This window comes from Lycorma delicatula, chromosome 1, assembly GCF_047948215.1.
Source record: "Lycorma delicatula isolate Av1 chromosome 1, ASM4794821v1, whole genome shotgun sequence".
NCBI classification, from domain to species: domain Eukaryota; kingdom Metazoa; phylum Arthropoda; class Insecta; order Hemiptera; family Fulgoridae; genus Lycorma; species Lycorma delicatula.
The window spans coordinates 234,133,815-234,160,704 of NC_134455.1; the positions used below are offsets into that span (position 1 = coordinate 234,133,815).

General features: G+C 30.1%; 1 protein-coding gene across 1 annotated transcript; it reads right to left on the reverse strand.

Moving 5' to 3' along the window:
• On the reverse strand, nucleotides 1-26,062 carry Vha13 (V-type proton ATPase subunit Vha13). Its single transcript, XM_075374327.1, has 4 exons — nucleotides 25,902-26,062; nucleotides 14,645-14,745; nucleotides 11,908-12,006; nucleotides 1-2,770 (listed from the first exon to the last, which is right to left on the reverse strand). Exons 1-4 carry the CDS (start codon nucleotides 25,981-25,983, stop codon nucleotides 2,699-2,701), a joined length of 354 nt encoding a protein of 117 aa, XP_075230442.1. The 5' UTR covers nucleotides 25,984-26,062; the 3' UTR covers nucleotides 1-2,698.
• Between the last annotated feature and the right edge of the window lie 828 nt (nucleotides 26,063-26,890).

Sequence of the window (26,890 nt, forward strand, 5' to 3'; positions counted from 1 at the left end):
TTTTTCTAACTTTTCTGTGTTTTATTCAACTTATCTTACAACATTTTGTTCAGTATTAAGTTCACAAGCATTGTTTAAAAGTTTCATGTGTTTATTACCCACGCATTTAACAAAGTTATTTTTTATGTGAAACAGTTTATTGGTTTTCAATCCTGATTTCTTAAAAACTACTGCAAATATGGTACTGGAACCTATTTTATTCAATTTTCAGGTAAAAACCCATAAGAAATCACTAACTCTGTCCCTTAATTAATACCCTAAAAATTTCAGTACAATCCCAGTTTTCAGAGTGGTGATAATGCCAAAGTGTTTTTCGCACAGAAAAAAAATAAAATGATCTAACTTCACTGGGGTAGCTGACATCTGAGTGAAATCTTTCACTAACTTAACTCGTAAATGAAGCGTTTTAGGATGTATGTTTATATGAACTTTTTACAAGTAATATTTTATTATTTTCACAAGTATAATGAGATATGAAAGCCTAGGGAGAACTTAAGATACACCTCTATCATGTGTATATAAAATAAAAATCAAATAAAACAAGAACTATATACAACAAAATAGTAATTCTTAAAAATCAAATTGCCACTTTTAGAATCTTTGAGTCATCATTCAGTGAAATAGTGCTAAACTAAATAAATAAACACTTGTAATTTCTCTAATACGAGATATAAATCCATTCAATTATTGAAAAAATATGAAGAAGTTGGCAGAAGGAATCATAAATATATTATTGTTATGCATTACTGTAATATACTGCCTCTTGAAACTAAAAATCTAATATCAAGAAATTAAAAAAAAAAAGTACTGTTGACACAATGTCTCTACTATGTTACTATATAACCAGACATTAAATAAACATATAATAAAGAAATGGACAGAATATAAGTCAATCCAGGGATTACTGTAGACAATGTAAACTTAAATACAATGCTATTCACTGATGACCTAGTTATTATACAGCAGAACAAATATGAGCTTTTAAAGAGCTATATACAGATAACAACGAATTTGTTTAGCCTACAACATAAGGTTTCTGCAGAGAAGATCAAATCTAAGGTTTTCTTGGGAAACAACCAATCCATATGCATATAGTAATATAAGACAGTTTAATAGAACAGGTATGTCATTTCTGTTACGTGGGTTGTAGCATTACATATGATGTTGATGATCAGGATACTGACCTTAAACTGAACAATTTCCAGTGACTATGTTGAACAATCTGGCCAACAGTAACAAAACAGACTACGAAAGACACCACACTAAAATTTTATATAATGATGGTCATACCAGTTATATTATGGTCTAGAGATGTGGGTGCCTAGTATGAAACACAAGAGCAGAATTCAAGCATAAAAATGTGGTGTTTTTGAGATCAGTAAAGAGTTGTATGAGAGTAGATAGGTTCTAAAATGATGACATTCAGGAGTTGAATATATTTAAGATAGAATTTTAGAGAATAAACAAAGATGGTTAGCGCACTGGAGAGGATGCCAGATGAAAGGTTACCCAAGAAAGTATTGATAAAAACCTATAGACTGAAGAGACGAGAATACCAAGGAAGCATTAATGGCAAAATGAAGCATTCGTTTGAAATTGGAATAGGCGATTCGTCTATTTCCTGAAGGACAAAGATGTTTGCCAACATATTTAATGAAATAAAATTTCATAGTAATTTTATTTCAATGACCAAGATAACAATATCTATCTCTAAAAAATTAAAAGTTATGTTTTCAATTACTTTTATTCATGTAGAATCTGTTCTGAAAAATAACCCACAGATATCTGTTTGAAAATACACCATGAAGATTATAAACAAGGAAAAGCAATAATTGAAAATTAATTTTATTAAGATAAATAATATTCTGCTGCTTCTTCTATTTCCCAAATTTAAGCATGCATCAATAGCTACATTGCTTCCTGTTAACTGATTTAAAGTTTTTTAAAAAGCTGTGATACATTACTACATATTTTGGCTGTATTTATAATGATTCTTTTTTTAACCTAAGCACTGTGTTAACAAGCAGTTACTTTTTAAATAATTAAAAATAGTATTTTCATCTAATTTCTATTTCAATGATAATGTTTAAAAAATCATGGAGCAAACTAGGTGGCTATATATAAAAATAAATCCATTTTTAGCTCTGAGCCATGGTATTCTGATTGCTTGTAATGTAGTGGCCTGTACTGAAAATTGTGGGTAATTTTATTTTAATAGACAACAAAAAAAAATTCTCTGCTAATTTTTTACATCTAATATATTTGTAATATATATAATTTAAAATTCACTTCACTACAGTGTACAATTAAAATGAACAATAATATATTAATTTATTAATAAACATATTAATTTATATAATCTATATTTTACTTCAACAACATTGAAAAAATGCAATATCAAGGAAGGAATGTCAATTAGTGGGAGAAATTACAATATCCATAAGAAAATCTACTGATTTAAGTAATTTACAATGTTTAAAGGTAGAAGTGCAACTTACTGTACAATCATTTTTTTTCTTTTGTAAGGTAATACTACTTAATAAATGTATGATAGATAGTAAATGTATGATAGAATTTACCAATTCTAATGTACAGTTGACTTTGTGAAATATTATAAGTAGTAATAAAAAGAAAAAATGAAACAAAATACTGTTCAACAACCAATAAAAAAATTATATACATTTTATACATTGTGCTGTTAATTTGGTCGGTAGTTTTTATGCAACTCAGGTTTAATGTCATAAACAAGTTCCAGTATCTTTTTAATAACCTGAAAGAAAAAAAAACAGAATTTAGATATTTACAAATCTTAGACATATGTATGCTACTACTTTATTTGTAGCATAATATAATTATAATTTTTTGAAATGTTTTTCTATGAAGAATGGCACTTTTTCTTTTAAGAATATTTGTTACTAAAATGTAACAAACAAAAATTCCTTTAAAATGGTTTACATTGTCTTTCTAATCTCAATGATAATGATATTGAAGTTCATAGGTCCTAATTTCATTCCAAATTTTCAAGTTGTCAATTTCAATATGGTATGACTCTAGGAACAATAAAAAAATTTTTAATGTATTTCTGTTAAAAAAGATCTTATCTTAATTTCTACAATGTATCTACCAGGTGTGTAAATAAGAAACCAGAATTTGCCCATAGATGGCCCTAGCTGTCAATGTAGTTACCGTCAAACCAAATCACTGGTGCCATTTTCTTTCTCTGACAGCTGACAAAGATTTTCAACTCAACAATAAAGTTATACAACAGCATAATTTTAATTAACGTTGAACATGTCGAATTTTGTACCTACAAACTACGATTTGCGGACAGCATTGATTTTCTATTACCATTTAAAGAAAACTGCTGCAGAATCGCACTGATTGCTTGTCGAAGCTTTGAGTGGTTTAGAAAAAGAAAATTCAAAAGTGGCGATTTTGAAGTGAGAAATGAAGAACGTGGAAGATCACCAAAAAAGTTTGAAGACAGCAAATTGCAAGCATTGTTGGATAAGGATGACACTCAAACACAACAAAAACTTATGGATCAATTAAATGTAACATGAGAAGCCGTCTCCATATGTTTGGAAGACATGGGAAAGATCCAGAAGATGGGAAAATAGGTTCCACATGAACTGAATGAAAAGACAGCCAAAAAATGGAAACCACTTGCAAAATGCTGCTCACCAGGTACAAAAGAAAGTCATTTCTAGGCCAAATCGCTATGAAAAGAATATACAATGCTCTGTGTTAGGAGAGATCAGAAGGGTGTGATCTATTAGGAGCAGCTAAAACCTGGCAAAACCGTTAATACTGAATGCTACTGACAACAAATAATTGATTTAAACCAAGCATTGCGTGAAAAACGACGAGAATATAAAAGAAGGCAAAGTGATTTTGCTTCATGATAATGCATCATCACATACAGCAAAACCGGTCAAGGAAATGATTGAGGTGTTCAGTTCGGATATACTTTCGCATGCGGCATACTCAACAGACTTGGCTCTGTATGAAACTATTTATTTGCATCGATGGGACACGGACTTGCTGAGCAGCACTTCACTTTTTATAAAAATGTAAGAAATGATTAGTTTGCCTCAAGAGAGGTACAGTTTTTTTTTTTTTTTTTTTGTCGCATTCATAAATTGTCAGACAGATGGGAAAAATGTATAGCTAGCGATGGATAATATTTCAAATAAAATATTTGCTATTATTTTCATACAATAAATGTGTACTTTCTATACAAAAATTCTGGTTTCATATTTACATATTTGGTACTTAAGTTGTTTTTATGTAGTAGCTACATAGGTCCCTATATAGTTTCTTAGCTAACGTTTTTCTACTTGCATTACACTTTAATGGACTTATCACTTAATTTTTTTTTTGTCTTCGTAATTTGACTGGTTTGATGCAGCTCTCCAAGATTCCCTATCTAGTGCTAGTAGCTTCATATTGGTACATCCCCTACATCTTACATCCCTAAAAATTTGTTTTATATATATATATATATATATATACATTGCCTGCCAGCACAATTTTCCCCATTTACCTGTCCCTCCACTATCAAAGGAACTATTCCAGGATGCCTTAATATGTGGCCTATAAGTCTGTATCTTCTTTTAACTATATTTTTCCAAATGCTTCTTTCTTCATCAATTTGGCACAACACCTCTTTATTTTTGTCACTTTATCCACCAATCTGATTTTTAACATTTTCCTACAGCACCACATTTCAAAAGCTTCTAATCTTTTCTTCTAGGTACTCCGATAGTCAAAGTTTCACTTCCATAAAAAGCTACACTCCAAACATATACTTTCAAAAATGTTTTCCTGCCATTTAAATTAATTTTTGATATAAAAAAAATTATATTTCTGACTGAAGGCTCGGTTTGTCTGTGCTATTCAGCATTTTATATAGCTACTGCTTCGTCCATCTTTAGTAATTCTACTTCCCAAATAACAAAATTCTTCTACCTCCATAATCTATTCTTTTCCTATTATTACATTTAGTGGACCATCTTCATTTACTACATTTCATTACTTTCGTTTTGTTCTTTTATTTATTTTCATGTGGTAGTTCTTGCGTAGGACTTCATCCATGCTGTTCATTGTTTCTTCTATATTTTTTTTTTACTCTCGGCTAGAATTACTACACCATCAGCAAATCGTAGCATCTTATCTTTTCACTTTGCACTGTTACTCTGAATCTAAATTGTTTTTTAACATCATTAACTGCTAGTTCTATGTAAAGATTAAAAAGTAAAGAGGATTGGGAACACCCTTGTCAGACTCCGTTTTTTATTATGGCTTCTTTCTTATGTTTTTCAATTATTACTGTTGCTGTTTGGTTCCTGTAAATGTTAGCAATTGTTCTTCTATCTCTGTATTTGAACCCTAATTTTTTTAAAATGCTGAACATTTTATTCCAGTCTATGTTATCAAATGCCTTTTCTAGTCTATAAATGCCAAGTACGTTGGTTTTTTTTCTTTAATCTTCCTTCCACTATTAATCTGAGCGGTAAAATTGCTTCCCTTGTCCCTATACTTTTTCTGAAACCAAATTGGTCTTCTAACACTTCTTCCACTCTCCTCTCCATTCTACAGAATTCTAGTTAAGATTGTTGAGGCATGACTAGTTAAGCTAATTGTTCTGTATTCTTAACATTTATCTGCTCCTGCTTTCTTTGGTATTATGACTATAACACTCTTTTTGAAGTCTGACAGAACTTCCCCTTTTTCGTAAATATTACACACCAGTTTGTACAATCTATCTATTACTTCCTCACCTGCACTGTGCAGTAATTCTGCAGGTATTTAGTCTATTCCAGGAGACTTTCTGCCATTCAAATCTTTTAATGCTCTCTTAAATTCAGATCTCAGTATTGTTTCTCCCCTTTCATCCTCTGTAACACCATTTTTTAATTCATTTCCTCTGTATAACAATTCAATATATTCCACCCACCTAATGATTTTGCCTTTCATATTATAAATCGGTGTACCATCTTTGTTTCATATTATAAATTGGTGTACCATCTTTGTTTAACACATTATTAGATTTTAATTTATGTACCACAAAACTTTCGTTAACCTTCCTGTATGCTCAGTTTCTCTTTCATTTCATTTCTCTTTCCACTTTTGGAAATTAAACACTTTTCTTTAATCCACTCTTCTTTTGCTAGTTTGCACTTCCTGTTTATAGTATTTCTTAATTGTTGATAGTTCCTTTTACTTTCTTCATCACTAGCATTCTTATATTTTATACGTTCATCCATCAGTTGCAATATATCCTCTGACATCCAAGATTTTCGACCAGTTCTCTTTGTTTCGCCTAAGTTCGCTTCTGCTGATTTAATAATTTCCTTTTTAACATTCTCCCATTCTTCTTCTACATTTTCTACCTTATCTTTTTTACTCGGACCTCTTGTGATGTTCTCCTCAAAATCTTCTTTACCTCCTCTTCCTGAAGCTTCTCTAAATTCCACAGATTCATCTGACACCTTTTCTTCAGGATTTTAAACCCCAATCTACATTTCATTAACACTAAATTATGGTCACTATCAATGTCTGCTCCAGGGTAAGTTTTGCAGCCGAGTTTATTTCTAAATCTCTGCATAACCATGATATAATCTATCTGATACCTTGCAGTATCGTCTGGCTTTTTCCATGTGTATATTCTTCTATTATGATTTTTAAACTGAGTGTAAGCAATTACTAAATTATACTTAGTGCAAAATTCTATAAGTCAGTCCCCTCTTTCATTCCTTTTGCCCAGCTCACTATATTTCACCCACTATATTTCCTTCCCTGCCATTATTGATGCTTGCATTTCAATCTCCAACTATTATCAAAGTTTCATTCCCTTTTATGTGTTTAATTGCTTCGTCAATTTCTTTCTATACACACTCTACCTCATAATCATCTTGGATATTTTTAGGTATATAGACGTTAAGAATCGTTGTTGGCTTAGATTTTGATTTTATCCTTATTACAATGATTCTGATGCTATGAATTTTTAAATACTCTACTCTCTTCCCTATCTTCTTGTTCATTATGAAACCTACTCCTGCCTGCCCATTATTTGAAGCTCAGTTAATTATTCTAAAATCACCTGACCAAAAGTCGTTTTCCTCTTCTCACCAAACCTCGCTAATTCCTATTACATCTACATTTAATCTATCCACTTCCCTCTATAAATCTTCTAACCTACCAAGTTTTTTTACCAACATTCCATGCTCCGACTCGTATAATGTTATTTTTTAATTTTCTGGTGACCCCTTCCTTAGTAGTCCCCACCCACCCAGAGATCCAAATGAGGGACTAATTTACCTCCGGAATATTTTACCAAAGAAGGCGCCTCCATCTTTGTTCTATGAAAATGCAGAAAGTTACATTTTCTTGGAAAAAAAGCAGCTGCATTTTCCTTTTCCATTGTTTTCAGCTGTGCAGTACTCAGAAGATTGAGTGATGTTGATATGGCCATTTAAGTCCTCCTGACCTACGCCCTTAACTACTGAAAGAGCTGCTGCCCTCTTTCAGGAATCATTCCTTAGTCTGGCTCTCAACAGATACATCTCAATATGGTTGCACCTTCAGTCCAGCTACTATATATTACTAAGCACTCAAGCCCCCTCACCATTGACAAGGTATCATGATTCATAGAGGGAGATCTCTTTCATAGTTAGTAATAACACTGTCACACAATCACCATAAATCTGAACTGCTAACAAAGTGCAGCAGCAATAACCACAGTTAGGAATTTGATATCATGTTCTTATCTGGGAAAACATGACATCAAAGTCAAGCCATCCTGAGTACTACAATTATGATGCTTGCATTTATTTTTAGGATAAAGAATAGCTATATAAATCCCTTAATTTATCGAGTCAGTAACAGTATTATTAGATTTCTTTAGCTGTCTACTGCGAACCTTCGCTAAGTATACTCTAAGACAAAGAAATGTTTCAAAAGGATTTCAAAACTTTATTTTATAAAGTGTTGATTTCTAACACCATTCAAATCTTAGATAACCATTATGTTAATAACATATTTTACTAAAATGAGTATATTTTATAAATATTTCTCAAGGATATAAAATATTAATATAATTTTAAATTATTAAACTTTAGCCAATGGAAGTATATTTTATGACATATAGTATATATTTATTTTTATTCAGAAAAAATGTGGCATCATTTGTTACAGTCAAGTAGAAACAGATGGGAACAGTATGTTGTGAAACTCCACATAGTGTTGTATCATTTGATCGTGACCTATAACAACTGGTCTACATGGAGGCAATTTATTTTGTATAACACTCCCTTCATAAAATCATATGCAATGAGGATACCAATGCTATGAAATATGCCTAAGGCTGTCAAAGCTGGTGACTTTTTATATCATCAACATATGACTTTAGGAAATATATTTCCAATTTTTTAATTACAAAGTTTAAACATTTTTTATATTTATTTTTTGTATATTTGTATTGGTGTGCTATTTATAATCTCTTGGATGAGAAAAATAGTGTTGATTTATGGGTACAATTAAAAAACTACAAGACAGTTTTGGTTGCATGCATTGTTGTAGATTGACTTTCCTATTTTTCTTACTGACAGTATCACTAACAAACATGGTGATTCCTGATCAAAAAAAACCTTCTATGTTTTGCAGTTTTTCAAAATATGACTGCTACATATAGCTGAAGTTACAGTTCAATTTACATTTCATAGAAAGTTTAATTGTGATCCTCCAAGCAACAATAATATTCGCTGATGAGATAATCAGTTTGAAATGACGATGTCTGTGTAAAGGAAAGAATAGGGAATGACCACGGGTATCAGAAGAAAATATGAAATCTGCTAGGATGGTCAGCTGCAAACTAGCAATGCCAGTAAGTATGTTTTATGAAACATTTACAAATGCATCCATACTTACAGCTGTTACATGCATTGAAGCCTATCTACTTCGGCTTGCATGCCAACATCTCAATCAAAATGATGTTGTAGCATAAAGATAACTTTCTTGATTTTATTGTTTAGTGATGAGTCAATATTTCATCTTGGTGGAAAAGTAAAACTCGCATAACATTTATATCTAGGAATCAGAAAATTTCCATAAACTTACAATGTGAAGGGGGACTCCCCAAAATTAATTTTTTCTGTGCAAAAGATCTGATGGAAAATTAATTGGCCATTCTTTTTCATTGCAGCAAGTACAACAGAAGTTGCTCATTTGGATATGCTGAGTACAAACACTCTTTCCTCAATCCCAAGATTGACAAAGAATTTTATTTGGTAACAAGATATGCGTTTCTTAACTGGCATAATTCTGTACAGGAATGGTTGAATTAAATTTTCCCCAACTACTGGATTGGTCAGCATGGGCCAATGACAGGGTTATCCAATATGAACTCATGTGATTTATTTCCTTTAGGGTCTAAAAATGTTCTTGTAGATATGCTTCTGGTACTTACTGATTTGAGACAGAGAATTAGATAGCTGTCATCTCCATTACTCCAACATGATGGTTAAAGTATGGGACAAACTCCTATTAATTGGATGTGAGTGGTGTGACAAAGAAGTGTTTACATTGAACACTTTTAGATAAAAACTGTATGACTTACTTTTCATTTTATTTGTGATTCATTACTGTAAGTCAATGTTAAGAGATATTAAATAGCTTTAAAACCCTGATAATTATTTTTGTACACTTGTATAATAATTATTAATCTGGTTAACAAAAAATACATGAATGAAGTGTTGAAAATCTGTGACTAACATACAATAGAATTAATGCTTGTTCTGTTTTACATTATTTTTCATGTACTAATTTAAAAAATGGGGAAAATCTCATTCACATCTCCTGAAAATCCTAGGAAAATGCATTTAGTATTTTTTTTTGTTCTTCCTACATATGGCTTACATTGATATATGTCTTGATAGTTTACTTATGATAGGTATCTTTATCATTATAGGATACTTTTAAGAGATTTTTAAAAGAAACATTTATAAAATTTGCATCAATGCGGTGTTATTATAAAATTAATGAATTGTAAATACACCAATCAAATATTTTCAGTACAACTTAGTTAAATGATTTGGGTAGTAATCTTAAATGGAATCACTTGAATGATACAAAATTCATATATTACATATTTGTTTGCTTGACATCTATTCTAATCTTAAATTCAGATACAACAGAAGTGTAATAAGTAATAATCTATGTTTTGTAAACCACTTATCTTGTTGGAATTGGAATTTGGAGCAGAAATACCAAATATATTCTACTCACAGCATTGTCAAATAATGATTATGGTAATGCATTTCAAATTATTCATTAAAAATCATTGACATTATTTCTTCAAAATTATTGAAATTTATGTCTATATGGTAGTCACTGATTACTCTTCTTCCTACCTAAAAAATTTGATGTGGGCACCACATGATTTTCTTGTAAGACTATTAAATTACATATGACATTTTCAAAAAATTAAATGTACATAAAATTTTATTTCATTAAAACTTATTGAATTCTAATTTATTGTATAATTTTTTTACAATCGAAGAGATTAATTATTATTAATAAATCAAACATGAACTTTATTTATACAATTAACATTACAATTGGTATACAGAAACTGTAAATAATTAACTTTGTGTATATGTTATCATTTTGTGTATATGTTAATGATGAATTAAATAGGACAATGAAGTGGATCAAACAAGTAATGCAACAGAACTTTACTCGACAAGAGAAGAAGACCAAGAATAGAATAAAAAGATTACGAGGATGATGAACATAAAGAAAATTTGAAAAAAGAGAATGCATATACAGATTAAGATCAGAAGAATTATATCAAACCAAAGAGCGATTAAATGATTGGCAACAAAAAAAAAAATAAACGAAATGATGATTAACTCCCGACTTAAGGAGAATATTGTCTGACAATATCAGAGAATGAACTAAAAGATAAGAACTTTTTGCAGGGTCTGCTTTTTCAGTCACTCTGTAGTTAACTTTAATGTAGATAAAATCAAACAGAAATTCCAGAATAATTAAATAAAATTAACTACAAAATCCAAAAATAATAAGATTCTAAATTATAATTTTCAATGAATATTAAATTATCAGATGTTTCACCAACTCTTACATATACACATGTAATAATGCTTATTAAATTACACATACACATTTTAAAAAGTAGATAAAATTTTATTTCACAAATATTATCTGATTTTTTCATTTTTTTTTTTTAAATTATTAATTTACAATTATTTATTGTAAATTTTTTTTACAATCACGGATTAATAATTATTAATAAATCAATATGTTTAATTAAAAAAAATAAAAGGTTAAAAAACTAATTAAAAAAAAAATAAAGGAGCTGAAATCTGATTCGAACTGATAGTCATAATAATACTTCCTTTACTTCATACAAGGAAGTAAAAATCAGGAGGCTGTAAGGAGAAAATTGTCAATTGCCTACAGCAGTAAGACTGCATGCAAAACCAAACAAGATAAAAAAATTAAAAAGTCTATGTCTGATGAAGTGAGTTTTATTTTATTGCAATTCCTGAAGTAAAACATTTAAAATGTAAATTAAAAATATAAAATTTCACTAAATGTATAAAACCAAAATAGTAGAATTAACATATAAAATTTTCCCCTCACTTTTTCCTGTCACATTTTAGCAAACAAGACACATGATCAGTTTGTAGTATTAGTACAAGTTTAACAGCCAACAAAACAGCCTACTTTCTTTAATCTACCTACAAATATCAATAACATTCAAGCAAAAAAATTAACTAATTTTTTTCTTACATTAAAACAACAATTTGAGATACAAGTAAAAGATAACTGACAGCAAGTACTGTCCAAAAACAGGTTGAAGTCAAGACTATTAATACTTACAGCTTCTTTATTGACACTGACTGCCCTGTTCATTTCATCAATCTTCACTTTTGTATCGGCTTCAATACGAGCTGCTACATCTTCTCGTGAGCCCATATGCTATTTAAAAGTAACAGATGAAGAAAAAAATAACTTAAAATTATTGTTTGTAATATCACAAATTGTTTCAATCTTATACAACTCAAAATAATAAAGTTAATAATAATTTTACTACAGAATTTTTAAGTAAAAAATGTTAAGAAAAATTTTGTTTATTGAACATAATTGAACAATTGAATTCATCACAGATTTAATTTAAACATTAAAATCCTTTATTCTATTACTTATTTACTCTGACTATATTTAATTAATTAGATCAACAAACTGAAAACTTAATGTCTCCTGAAGTCTTTCCTTATATTAAAGTGAGATCAAAGTAATAAAGAAATATAAACCATACTGTTCATTTAAAAGTATACGTAAATATTTCAAATTCATTGACACAAGTGGAGATATTATTTGTTTTTGAGATATGACCAGGCAAGATAAAAATAGTCTGGCATTAAAGAAAAATGAAAAATATAGCATTCACATGAATGCAATTCATATGGCAAAAAAGTTAGCAATTTGTCTTAAGAATTAAGAAAAGAACTCTGTATGCAAAATTACAAAAACACATTTTTTTTTATAAACATTATTTATAATAAATTTTAAATACAATTTTTTTGAGAACTATGATCAAAATGGTGGGGAAAACACAAACACAAAACAAGGCTACATGAGTAATTAACGGACTCCTGTGTAAGCCATTGACAGGAAATTATAAAAGTAATTTATTTCTAATAATAATGAATTCTATTTTAGTATTTGATTTTGATGGGGCATTGGACAGCTATGTGTTTGTTATTAAAGCATTCTACAAAATTGGCAGGACTTTTATGGCAAAAAAATGGCAACTTTAGTATTTATCAGAATAATGAGATGCCATCAGCTCATGTTAATAAAGTCTGGGTGTCAGAATTTTGAAGAAAGTGATTCAGAGTTGGAACATGAAGCCTCCCAGTTAACAAAGGAGAGAGCATACACCTGAACAAATAGATGTTGTAAAGCTGCAATGCTATGAAGCCCCAAAGGATCTGTCCATCACCTTTCAGTTTCACTTGGATTGAAGAACACCTGTGTTTGAAACATTCTTTATAAGGATTTACATTTACATCAACATTAAATTAAAGTAGTGCAGGCATTAAATGATGCATTGAGTTAATGTTATGATCTCTTCTTACCATGTTTTCAACATTAATAAAGACTTTATTCACAATTTGCTAATGAGTGATGAATTGTATTTCTACTTGTATGGATATGCGAATATATTAATTTCGGTAATGGATACTAAATAATCCTAATAAAATTCATCAAGAACCATTAACACAACACTAAACTCATCATATGGTGTGTATACATCCTCTTGAATAGTCAGCCCGTATATTTTTTTCAAGGCAATAATAAGAATATTTTTACAATCATGTCAAAACAATATATCCAAATAGTTGTGTTTCTCCTTAAACAGCAGAGAAACCTGAAACCAATCCAGGCATGTGTTTCAATAGGATGAGGCCCAGTCCAAAATTCAAGCAGAGGCTGCAGTTAATGATTGTTTCCAGACTACTTTATTTCCAGATATATGTTATTACTTGGCCAGCAAGATCACTTGTTCCCAAAACATGTGATTTTTTTTGGGCTATTTGAAAAGTAAGTATTCAGTGATCCACTTCCATGAAACACTGAAGTAAAAAAAATTACAATGAAGTTACAATTTTTAAGAATATGTTACATTATGTGATGGAGAATAAAAAGTTAACTTAATGAGTAGATCAAAACGGTGACAATCTTCAGGATGCAATGATCATAACCTGAATGCGTTATAGTTGAGTTTAATGTCACTAAATAACACTAATAAAGTAAAAGAGTTAATGCCACTAGTAAATTCTACACTAATTGGTTACAAATGTTATTTTTGGAATTTATAATTAAAAAAATATTACTTTTTAAAATAACCCATTTTAATGTAAATGATCTTTAATTAAAACCACACCCATGATTTTTATGTAAAATAATATAGAAAAATTATACTGAAAAATCTTGACAAACAAAGAGCATTTATTATTTTAACAATATTAATTTCATTACCTTTTTAATAATACATTATTTTTCCACATGTCATGGTAAAGTTTTGGTTGTATGAACAGCTGATTTATATTAGGTATTAATATTTTTAGTCAATTATTGCAATGTGAAATGTAAACAAACTTTTCGTGAAACGAGTTTTTGTTGTGCGTTACAAAAATAGTGATACTAATTATGAGCAATATTTTGCAATCAAGTTTTGTGTTAAAATGTTCTATTTCACAAGTGCTAAGCTGAAAAGAAGCAAACTTTTAATGTTGTGACAGTGATTGTATAAACTAGGTTAATATTCAATTCAAAATAAATGTGAATAAAACAATAAAATAATTATTAAAAAACCCCCTCATCAAAACTAGCATCTTTTTTGGTTTGTACTGACAAATCACTAATTAGTTTCAATTAAAAATTAATACCAAAAGTTGCTTAAATAGCTAAATTAAGTTACACAAAAAGAACAAAATGTAAATTTGTACACCAAGTACTGCTTTTTATAAAAAAAAACCTTAGCGTAAATACAAACTCTGTCATCATTAATTCATTTTCGCTAAATATAAAAAATAATAAAAATCCTTACTTTTGCTTCAAACTCCTTAAATTGCCTTTCTCTTTCCTGTCTATACTTTTCAATTTCATCTTGAGCTTCTTCCTTGGCTTGTTTTAAACGACGAGCTTTCCCTAAATAAAACAAAATAATTAAGTATTATATCATATGATGATAACCATTTTTATTTTATGAAGTAATATGATTATTCGTAAACAAGACAACAAACCCTTATTCAAGAAAATATTTTCTACTGAAATCTATGAAGTGTGTTTCTTACATCAGTATTTTATTTCTTTATAGATAATCTGAATTAGAAGTATTCTTTACTATTTGCTTTTCATAGTGTATTTATTAATGTTTACTGATTTGTAATAATTATGTATGAACATACTAATAATATATATTGAATGAGTTGTACATCTGAAAATAATGTAAAAAAAAAAAAATTATTAAGAAGATTCTTGTTAAATTAAGTTCTGTGTGTTTTCTATAATAAATATTAGTTTTAAATTATTTACAAACAAGCAGCATATTAGTTAGCAAAAACAATTTAATTATGAAAGGGTAGGGAATGTAATTATGGAGTATGGGCTAGCTGAAACAAATGTGAAGAAGGAATGATGTTTTCAGAATTTTGAAAACATAAAGTGTAATCCGCATTAAAACTGTAATTCAAAGGTTGTGAGCAAGACTTGGATGTCAATGGGACCATGACTCAACAAAAACTAAAGAGCCCTTGGGGAAAACTGGTAAGAGGTTTGCTGCTACAACAGTGTAGTTTCACTGTTGGCAAGGGAAAATTAACAATAGTTGTAACAGCTGAATGTTGGACTGAAAATGAAGGAGAAATATTATATCATAGTTGTCAGTATAATGTTTATCATGCTACTGCTACCAGTCAGTTAATGGGTAGTAATTATAGGGAATTATAGACTTGCTTCTGATTATGAAATTTGGAATATTTCTTATTAAGGACCAAAGTTATTCATTCCAATTGAAATAATTTGTTGGAAATGCTTTTCACTAGAGTAATGTTCCTTTTAAATTATACAGTATCCTCACTAAAATGTCATAATTTAGCAATGTAACGTGTAATATACATTATTTTCGGACTAAATAGTTGGTTATTATATACAATTACGAACTTAGCCTAACAATCGGGCAATTTAATATTTAAGGTTAATTAACCTAAACAGACTTCTCATTCTCAAATTAATTAGTCTGAAAATAATGTACATTACACTTGTACAATGCTGAATTACAAAATTATTGGCAATAGTACTATTAACTTATGATACAACTCTGGTGAAAGGTGTTTCCAACAAATAATTTCAATTGTAATGAATAAATTAGGTCCTAAGTAAGGTATACGAGATCTGTAAATAAAGTAATGAGACTAGTTTCTTTGGCAGCCAAAGCGGCAACACTGTAAAGTTACTAGTAAACATATGGTTATATGAACAGCTGATTTATATTAGGTATTAATATTTTTAGTCCATTGTTGCCATGTGAGACGTAAACAAACTTTTCGTGAAGTTTGTTAGCAATGTTGTAAACATTATGCGCAATGTTTTGTGTTTAAACTCAGAGAATGCTACTGAAACTTTTTCAAAATTGAAAAGGGTGTATTGACATGATGCTTTGTCACGAGCCCAAGTTTTTAGGTGGTTTAAAGTATTTTCAGATGGGCAGGAATCAGTAGTGGATGATCCACGCTCTGCAAGACTGTTAACATAAAAAAAAAGTTAAGCGCATCAGAGACTTAATACAGTACGACCAGCAAATAACTGTCAGAATGATTGCAGAACATTCAAATGAATGAAATTTAAATCATACCACAGTCCATCAAATTTGACAAACGAATTGGACGTAGAAAAAGTTTCTGTAAAGATTGGTCCCATAAAACCTCAGTTGGACAGAAAAACAGGGTGGCAGTGTGCCGCGGTCTTCTAGAGCGAACTGAAACTAATCCTGATATTCTAAAAAAAAATGTTATTACTGGTGATGAATCTTGGATGTTGTACGACCCAGAAACAAAATGCCAGAGCAACGAGTGGCACACTTCAAACTCACTACGTTCCAAAAAAGCAAAAATCAAAACCATGCTAATTTGTTTCTTTGATAGTAATGGCATTGTCCATAAGAGTTTCTGCCTACAGGACAGACTGTAAATCAATATGTTTACAGAGAAATTCTTGAAAGACTGCGGAAAAGAGTTACCCGTGTGAGACCAGCCATCAAAGACAACTGGATACTGCGTCATGACAATGAATCTTCTCTTACTGCACTCTCAATTAATGATTTTTTGGCAAAGACAAACATTCCTGTAGTTTCTCAATCACCTTATTCACCTGACTTAAGTCCCTGCAACTTTTTCCTGTCCCAGACTTTAAATAAACATCTCAAAGGACACCATTTTGGAACAGTAGAAAACATTAAAAAAATGTAACCAATCATCTGAAGGATATTCCAGTTTCTGAGTTCCAATACTGCTATGAAGAGTGGGAAAACTGTTTGAAGCGTTGCGTGGATTCCCAATGGAACTATTTCAAAGGTGATAGGGTCCATGTACAGGGGACATTCAATAATTAAGGAGACAAATTGATGTAGAAATTAAACAGTTTGTAGAAGTTTTGTAGTTTTATGACTTTAGGTTGGTATCACTGGGATGAGCTGAGAACAGCTGACTGATAAAAATAGTTTTGTTTATAACATTAATATTGCATTTAACAATGTTGTGTTCGCTTTAAGTATCTTCATTAGTTAAATAATGTTTAATGATCCGTTTTTTTGCTTTCTGAAGGTGAAGAACTGGCTAAAATCTTTTCTCAAATGATTTTGCAGTATGGTGAAAGTTGTATGAACTGTGGAAATTTTTATAAGTGGGTAAAACAGTTCAAAAATGGTTGAACCTCAATGACTGACAAGCAATATCCTGGCCGACCAGTTGAAGTGTCAACTCCTTCGCTTGAAACAGACATTGACAACATTATTCATGAAGACTGATGTATTACAGATGAACATATAGCAAAAACAGATGCAGTAAATGTTGGCACAGTTCACAAAGTTATCAGTAACAAGCTCAAGTATAGCAAAACAAGTGCAAGGTGGGTTCCAAAAGAGTTAACACAACAACAAAAGGAAACAAGACTCAAAGTGTGTACAGATTTGAAAGAACGCCATGTGAAAGGGTAGGAGATTCTTATTTAAACAAGATTTTAATGTATGATAAAACTTGGGTTCACCATTTTGAACCAGAGTCCAAAAGACAAAGCATTGAATGGAAGCACACCAGCTTACCTGTCCAAAAGAAATTCAGAATGCAAGCATCAGCGGGAAAAGCCATGTTGACCATCTCTTGGAATGCCCAAGCTGTCATCTTTTGTGATTTGGAAAATCAGCATACAATAAACAGTGTTTACTACTCAGACATGCTGAAGAAAAAAGTAAAGCCAGTAATGAGAGAAAAATGTCATAGAATTCAAAACAAAAGTTGTGATTATTGCTATATGACAATGTTCGCTCTCATACTGCTCAGCTGACCCAAGGAACCATTGGAAAAATGGGTTGGGAGATACTACCACATCCTCCCTACAGTCCACATTTGGCTCCCTCGAATTTTCATTTGTTTGATCCACTCAAGGAGGCATTACATGGAAAAACATTCAGCAACAAGGAGGTCAAAGTATTTGTGGGAAAGTGGCTCAAACAACAAGGCAAAGACTTCTTTGCATCAGGTATAAAAAAAAGTACTTCACTATTGGGACTAGTGTATTAATATTGGTGGAGATTATGCTGATAAGTAGTGAAAGTCTCATTTTGTAAAAATACACAGTTTTTTCTACATCAATTTGTCTCTAATTATTGAATGTCCCTCATATAATTGGATTGTAAATAAAAAATTTTTCTGAACCAGTCTCATTACTTTATTTACAGACTTCGTATTACAAATTTCATCTAAATCTGAGACAAGTCCTTAATTGTATATAATTACCCAAGTTAATTATATTCAATAAATAATGTAAATTGCATTAACATTTTGTTCAGGATTTTTTATTATATGGTGTATATATATATATATATATAAAATTCTGTTAAATTGTTTACTAAAAACATATAATTTTAATTATTGTCTTACCGTGCATTTGTCATAGGAAATTTCCTACATGTTTCCCTGAACCATGAATCAGCATCAAAATATCTGGAATTATATTTTGCCAGTCTTAAACAGAAGTAAACACACATAACATCATACCACAATATTACACATTAAAGTATATATTTACCTAGACTTAGACAGTGTAACAAGGCAGTTTGCTTGCGTGCTTGTTATAAACATATACTTAATGTATACTATTGTGGCGTGATGTTAAGTGTTTTTTATATTTAAGACTGAAGCAATGCAATTGTGAATATTTTCATTCCCTGATGACGATGACATTGATTTGGTGAAACATATAGGAAATTCCTATGACAAACATATGGTAAATAATAATTAAAATTATCATGTATTTTTAGTAAAAATAAAAAAATGTATCTTGCATATTTACCAAAACCCACATCTTACGCTTAATTTTACTTAATTTAGTCTTAAATGAATTTAATATCATTCTTTAGCTTAATATCAGTGAAACCAAATAATTGATTTGGTTTTGGAAGCGATTTAAAAAGAAGACACAAAATAAGATATCCCTATATAAATACACACACCTACACATAAGATATTAAAAGCAGCAGCAGTTCACAACACATAAAGATTTATTATCTTTTTTATTTATAGTTGCATCAACAATTAAGTCATTAGCAACTGGAGTGCAACTGAAAATATACAGTAAATTAGTAGTTTTCCACAGACTCAGGCTGACCATTCCTGAGACGTGTGGTTAATTGAACCCCAATTACCAAAGAATACTGGTATCCACAATCTACTATTCAAATCTGAATAAAAGCCTTTGCTAGGAATTGAACCTAAGAACCCTCAACTTTTAAATCAGCTGATTTACGATGACACATAGATGTAAGGAAAATATCCAGTAAATAAAATAAAAAGATTAAAATAAAAACATAAGCAATTATTTATTCATTTAGCATATGGCACTAAAACATAACACCAATTACAGTCAAAATTATAAACAAAGATTTAACAAACTAATATATGCTATCGATTCTGGAGTCGCCATCAGGAAATCTTCAGGATTCCCTTCATAAGCTGTCCTAGGGCAAACCTCTGTGATGTATAGCAATAATGTATACTTACAATAAAAAAATTGCTATTATAATTTTATGAACATATTTATTCCTCTGGTAATCACAGATTACCCAGTATTACTCTCTCCAAAGTACAAAATTAATTTTGTAGAAAGTGAAAAAATGACAAGTCTGACCAAGATTCAAATCCTGAACCTTCCGGATATGAAAAGCAGATAAACTAACACTCTATTACAGAATGGTATATTTAATCAACTAATGCAATCAAAATTATACAAACTCACTTCATTTCTTTTTTCAATAACTAACATATTATTCACAAGTGCTTTCATAAGTAATGAATACTTCATTAAACAAGTATAAAGAAAAAAAATAGAGATATCTATCTATCTGTATTATTTCAGCCAGTTTGATAAAACTGATTTTCTATTTTAGTGGGTGGAGATTAGAACTATTGTTTTGATGATTTAATTTAAAGTATCTTACTTGTGAGCAATTTAAATGTACAATGCGTTCAGAAAGTTTCTGTGCAGTATGCTTTAGAATTATTATATGGTGCATTCTGTTCTTTTGGGATTAAGTTCCTGTGGGTTCATTAGGCATTGCTCAGTAGTAAATCAAGAATGTCAGTTGTTGAGTTCTTATGGAATGCGTTTTGTTTTGTGTTGTTTCATTTATCAAAATCAATAATTGCGAGAAACGTAAAGAATCCTTTCAATAGAGGAACTCATTTTTCTCCCTGAACATATCTTTCGGGAAGCTGACAAGTATACTGAGTTAGTGAAGCAGTAATTTTCTGAAAAGTTTCAAATACTCCTGTTTCTCACTGCAGTGTAGTTTGAACTCTTATCAAAAAATTTCAGGCAATAGGCTCTGTTGAAGACCACCTAAACAAAATGAAGAGAAGCTGCTTCATATATTCATTCAAAGTTCATCAAAGTCAATGCGTAAGTTAGCACAGCAGTAAGATATCGGACTTGCTACTGCAGATAAAGCTGTATGAAAAGAACTGAAACTTTTCCCTCAACAAAATAATTTGTGTTCAAGAACTGAAACCTACAAATCATGCCAGAAGACTAAGTTATGGTCAATGGTTTAAACGTTTTATTGACCAAAATCCTGCAAATATACTTGATATTATGTTTTTTATAGATGAAGTGTGGTTTCATCTGGGATGGTATATTAATTCACAAAATACAAGACTGCGGTCGACAACTAACCCACATGAATTACACAAAGTGAAAATTTAAGTCTGGGTCATTGTGAGTAGAACATGCATTGTGAATCCAATAATTTTTGAAAATACAGGTAATAGTGATCGTTATTGTGCTGTTTTAACAAACTTCATTAGGCAGTTAACAGAAGTGGAAATCAGTCATGGCTGGGCCCAACAAGATAAAGCCACAGTTTACATGTCAATGATGTTTTTATAAATATCTTTGGTAAATAAAGAATCATTTTGAGGGGTTTGTGGCCTGCAAATCACCTGCTCTAACTATCCCAAATTACTTTCTATAAGGGTCAGCAAAACAAGCAGTGTTTGAAGTAAAAACCACAATATTAGCATAAGTACAAGACATTCCAGTACATTAGGCGGTTAAAGTGTTTCAAAACAAACTGAAATGTGTGCAGTGTTGTACTGATACTGGAGCAGGTCATTTTCAACATGTTTTATAAACTATTCCAGTTATTATAATAACCGTTTCTATAAAATAATGAAATTAAAATACAAAGTAATATTTAAGAAAGTTTTGTCATTACACTTCCATAATTCCAGTGCAGAGCAACTTTCAGAATGCGCTAGCCCTAAATAATTCCTTGATCCTATTATCTTAGTCCAATTTCACTAGTTCATTAATTATATTTTCACTGCTGTTTTTAATGTATTTCACAAGCGTATGATATTTTAAATTGCTACTACTGATTTTCAATACTGATGTCTTCAATTCTGAAAAACATTTTATAATTTCTAATATCATCTACCGTAAGTGGAATCTATTTTAACATATATGTGTAATTTTAATGTTCTTTGTAACGTTTTGTATAACTTTTGCTGAAATGATTAATACATTACAAACTATACTTGAGAAAAAAATCAAAAAACAAAACTGATATACAATGAAAGTCGATTACAGGATTCAAGAGCCTGGCAGTATGTGCTCATTATAAACGAATGAGCCTATTTGCAACACAAAAAAAAATTGATACTTTTCAAGAAGACACCCACAACCAATCTGCAGTTAGTCAGTTAGTTGTTAGATTGCATCACTGAAAGGAGAAAATAAATAAATAGTACATATCTTTTTCTTTTTAAATATATACATTGTTGTACTGTAATATAATTACAGTAATACAATGATACTGTAATAATAAAATAGTAAAATAAAGTACAGTATTTTTTGAGTATGTAATTTACTGAACAACTTAACAAGAACCTAACCTATATTTCTGCATTAAATGTGAATCTCAATTTACATGATTTCATTATACACAGAAATTTTCTGTAACATTAACACCCGCATAAATTGAAGGTGCATTGTATAATAAATTTAAATATATATATAAATATATATAATAAATAAATGTAAAAGTAAAAAAAAAATAATTGAACCACTTAACCTAAGCTAGCTTCGCTCTATAGTCAAGGTTAGTGAGCAAAGTGAGCATCGGTTAAGTTTGGTTAATTATTTTTATTTATTATAAAAAGTTTTTATATTTTTTATTTATTTATTTTCTCCTTTCAGTGGTGTTATCTAACAACTAACTGCAGATTGGCTGTGGGTGTCTTCTTGAAAAGTACCAAAAAAAATCTACCCTTCTAAACAAAACATAAATAAGTGATACTCAACATTAAGGAATACAACTCTGTATAAGAAAAAATTTGCTTGAACTTAAAAACAAAAATTAAAATTATATTGTATAAAATTGTAAGCACATACGTACTACTGTATATGTATAAAAAATGTAAATTTACCTAAAATCGATGAGGAGGTTATTTTCAAAATAAAACACTGCAATTTTCTTAACTTACATTTTAATTCTGTACTTAAATACGCTTAAAAAGTATCATCGATACATGCAATACTGTAGGCTTAGAGCGATAAAATAATCTTTAAATCTAACTTAAAAAAATGGTGTTGTTACATTCTTATTACTTTTACACATGAAATTGTCAAAACAATTTTTTACTATTTAATAGTTTTATAAACTCATTACCGACATTTGTTTCACAAAATTACATAAGCGATTTTAGAATTTGAGATGCACGAGTGGAAGCGATTGGATTCTCAGTCATAATTTCTACCTTAGTTTTCAATTTTGCCGATTTACCCGTATTTAACTCTGCTGGACTTTCGATTATTAAACACTGATGTCAGCATACACATACATCATTCATATTATGTGTTAATACATTTTTGAAATCTATGATCTGAATACACTCTGAGTGATAGTTGGTCTTCTGCTCGTGATCTTCTTTAGTTGGAACTGTAGCAAGACCGGATTTTTTGAAACAATTTTGGATTGTAGTCAAGCATACATTTTCCCATCCTCTGCTGACTAATCTTATGGCATCCAACACATTTGGATTAAATTCTTTTTTTTTTTCTTCTAAGCAGTCAAGTAATTGTAATACAGTAAATGTCTGAAGTGAACTAAAAGAGTGGCTAACATATTGGTACATCAGCTGTAGGTTTGCAGTAGTATTTGAAGGTAAAAATACAATTTTTATGATAGTGAGGTTTTTCAGTACTGGGTGTGGTTGACAGTAGCCACCGGGTTGGTCTAGTGGTGAATGCGTCTTCCCAAATCAGCTGATTTGGAAGTCAAGTGTTCTAGCATAAGTCCTAGTAAAAAAGAAAAATAGAGGTGTGGTTGACTATTATCAATTGGCAGTAAAATTTTTCTCTTCCTTTTTCTCAATTTGCAGTTCCAATTAAGAATTTCAGCTTCAAAAATTGTAGAAGTCATCCACACCCTTCTATTGGCTAAGTACTTAACCGGAAGGTTTTCGATGTTGTTACAACAGTGGAGGTTTCTTGATTTTCCAATACCAACAGTTTTCTTTCTTCAGCTCTCCAGTCATATTTAAACACTAAAGACCTGCAAGCCTTACTTTTGAACGTATTTTGCTGACACATTTTTCTCTTAAAAAATAACTTAAATGTTTCATTCGGGGTTAATTTATAAAATAAGGCCTTTTCATCAGCATTAAATATCTTCCTTCTCATGAACTGATTTTATCAGTGGCCAATTTTCATCCAGCCAATTGCTAATGTCAGAATTATCTACACTGCCTTCGTTCCTGCTCAATTTTTGCAAAAAAAAAATTTGATGTGTATTTTTAAATCGGTTCAGCCAACCATCACTACAAACAAACCTTTTGCATCCTAGCTGGTGGTACCTGAATTTTTGTAAATGGGTCCATTTATGGAAACATCTTCACTTCTCTTCACTTTGAACCAGGGAATAAATAAGAGCCTCATACAAATCATTTTTTTACAGTCTTAAATAAATTTTTAATCTATCGCAAATGGAAAGAATCTTTTTTTTTAACATTTGATAAACGTTTTTTTTAACTTTGAAAAATTTATCAAAAAACACCACGTTCGCAGAAAATACACTGACTTCAGCCCAACACAAATATAATGTACTAAGCAGCAACACACCTGTTAAGAATAAGAATAACTGAATTTGACTGTAAAATTATTCAACATTCCTATTGGTATACTAAGTATATAAATTTAATACAAATGAAGGAATGAAATTTCTCAGAATCAGAAATGGTCAGTATTAAACTGTACAAGCCTACTAGTGCATCTGGATTGGTTTCTTATAGCCCACTTTCACTTAGTTGCAGAGGTCATTGTCTCTCTAGTCTTATTCAATGTCATTATAACATTCAATATTACTAACATACAGTACAAATGACTTTAGAATAATCTCTGTACCTGTATTTTAAAATCATTCATGTTTATTACTGGGGGGAACAAATTTATTATTCAAAAGAAAATAATTTGCTCATTATAATAAATTCATTTACATAATTTACTTGATATAACTGTCAAGTCACAAATTTATAATCTTCAAAGCAGAGCTCTACCAACAAATTACCCAATAGAAGCCAAGAAGTTGCTTGAACATCTACAACCCACGCAACAGCTGACCAGTATCTGCAGGAATGTGAAAAAAATACCACCACTTGTTCACGAAGACAGCAAAGCAATTATTTTAAGTTACGTCATATGTTCATGTTCATGCAAAAATACTGTATTCAAGATACCAGTTGTACAAGACAAAAAATTTGTTTACTTCTAGCTAGAGCTTATGGGTTATTGCTTGCTTTACTGGCACAATAAAATCTAACAGTAATGTAAAACTGCATAGGGCCATCCAAGATTGACCATAACTCTTTGTGTCTATCTTGAATTTGATACCATATGATGAACTCCAATTTATTTAATTGTTTAAGTGAAAAACACCCTGATAAAAAAAAAAAAAAATGAAGTTTGGTAGATCAAAAATTGTTTAAAAGAAGTGTGCTTAATGGTAATATTAAACACTTCTAGCAGTTCAGAAACTTCAACATAACTAGGCATAGTACCTACTCTATAATAAAACCTTCTCTAAGAATTATATATAAGTGAATTCTGAATTCAACAACTTCGTGTTCATAGTTACTTCCACAGAGCAAATTAAGCTATTAAATATTTATTTTATGAAATTACAAAACTTTTAGAATACTCAAATTTAAATCTGCATATAATCAAACGTTATTTCACAGGGGAAATTTTTAACAGCAACTTTTATTTTTACTTTCAAAAAAATATCACATTGGTAGAAACTTTACCTAAATAAGCCACGACTTATAACATTCAAAATAAAACTCAATATTCATACAATATTATCTTTTAACGTTTTAACTAAGTTATAATAATAAGCCAGTTATAATAATAAAGTTCAATATAATAAAAATCAAGCTTCACCTCGACCTCGCCCATTCTCAACTGTAATAGACGAGTCGAGTCCAGTTAACTGGTTAATATTTTACAATTGTTCAATTAAAATTAATAACACTTACTCTTCTTTGCTTCTGTTACTTTCTCAGCAGCCCTTTTTTCGGCAGCTAAAAGTTGTTGAATTCCTTGTGTTTGGCTAGCCATTTTCCTCAAAAGACTAAGCGAATGCTATTGATCATATGACAAACCTTATTTCCACCTTTCAGTCATATGATTTTTCATCGATGACAAGTACACATAGACTGCAGGCTAGAGAATTGTAAAATGACTTGAATGTATATTGTAAACGGCTAGAATATATAAGCAAATAATTAATTGACTTACAGCAAAATAAGGTAATGTTTAACATTTCTATTAAGAAGCTAAAAATTTATTTATAAATCCTAATCTATTTAAAGTTATTTGAATGAAAGTTTTAATTTTTAATAATTTTAACATGTTATATTTCGTCACTCTCATTGCCAGACATTAAGACAATATATTTATTACAAAAAAAAAACAAACAATAAAAAAACAATTTTTCGCTTAAAAAAATCATGCCGGTGATTCTACAAAACAAGGCAATATTTAAAATATTATCTTTTTAACAGGCTGTAAACGGTAATATCATTTATAATTTGTATTAACCTGGATAAATGTATGTTGTAGTAGACGGATGAAAATTATACCGACATATTTAGCCGTAACATGATTCATCCAAAAATAATTTACTGGAATATTGTTTTGTAAATTTGTGCGATTAAATACTTTTAATCGGCAGTGAAAGATACTGAGAAAATGTAATATATTTTATTTTTATTTTGCGGATTAATTTGTATTTTTAAGGAATGAAATGAAAAAGTAACCAAAATATTTTGTACGATTAATCAATCATTGATCTTTCTTAAGAGTACATTCTATGAATTTATTCTTAAGTGACTCAGTCAGAACCTGAAAACTATGGATGAATCTTTTTTTTTATTTACCCCAAGTCATAAGTTTTACAAAGTAACGTTTAATACTGCCATAGAGGTACTGCTCCTCATGGCATAAAGAATAACTTGAGTATACA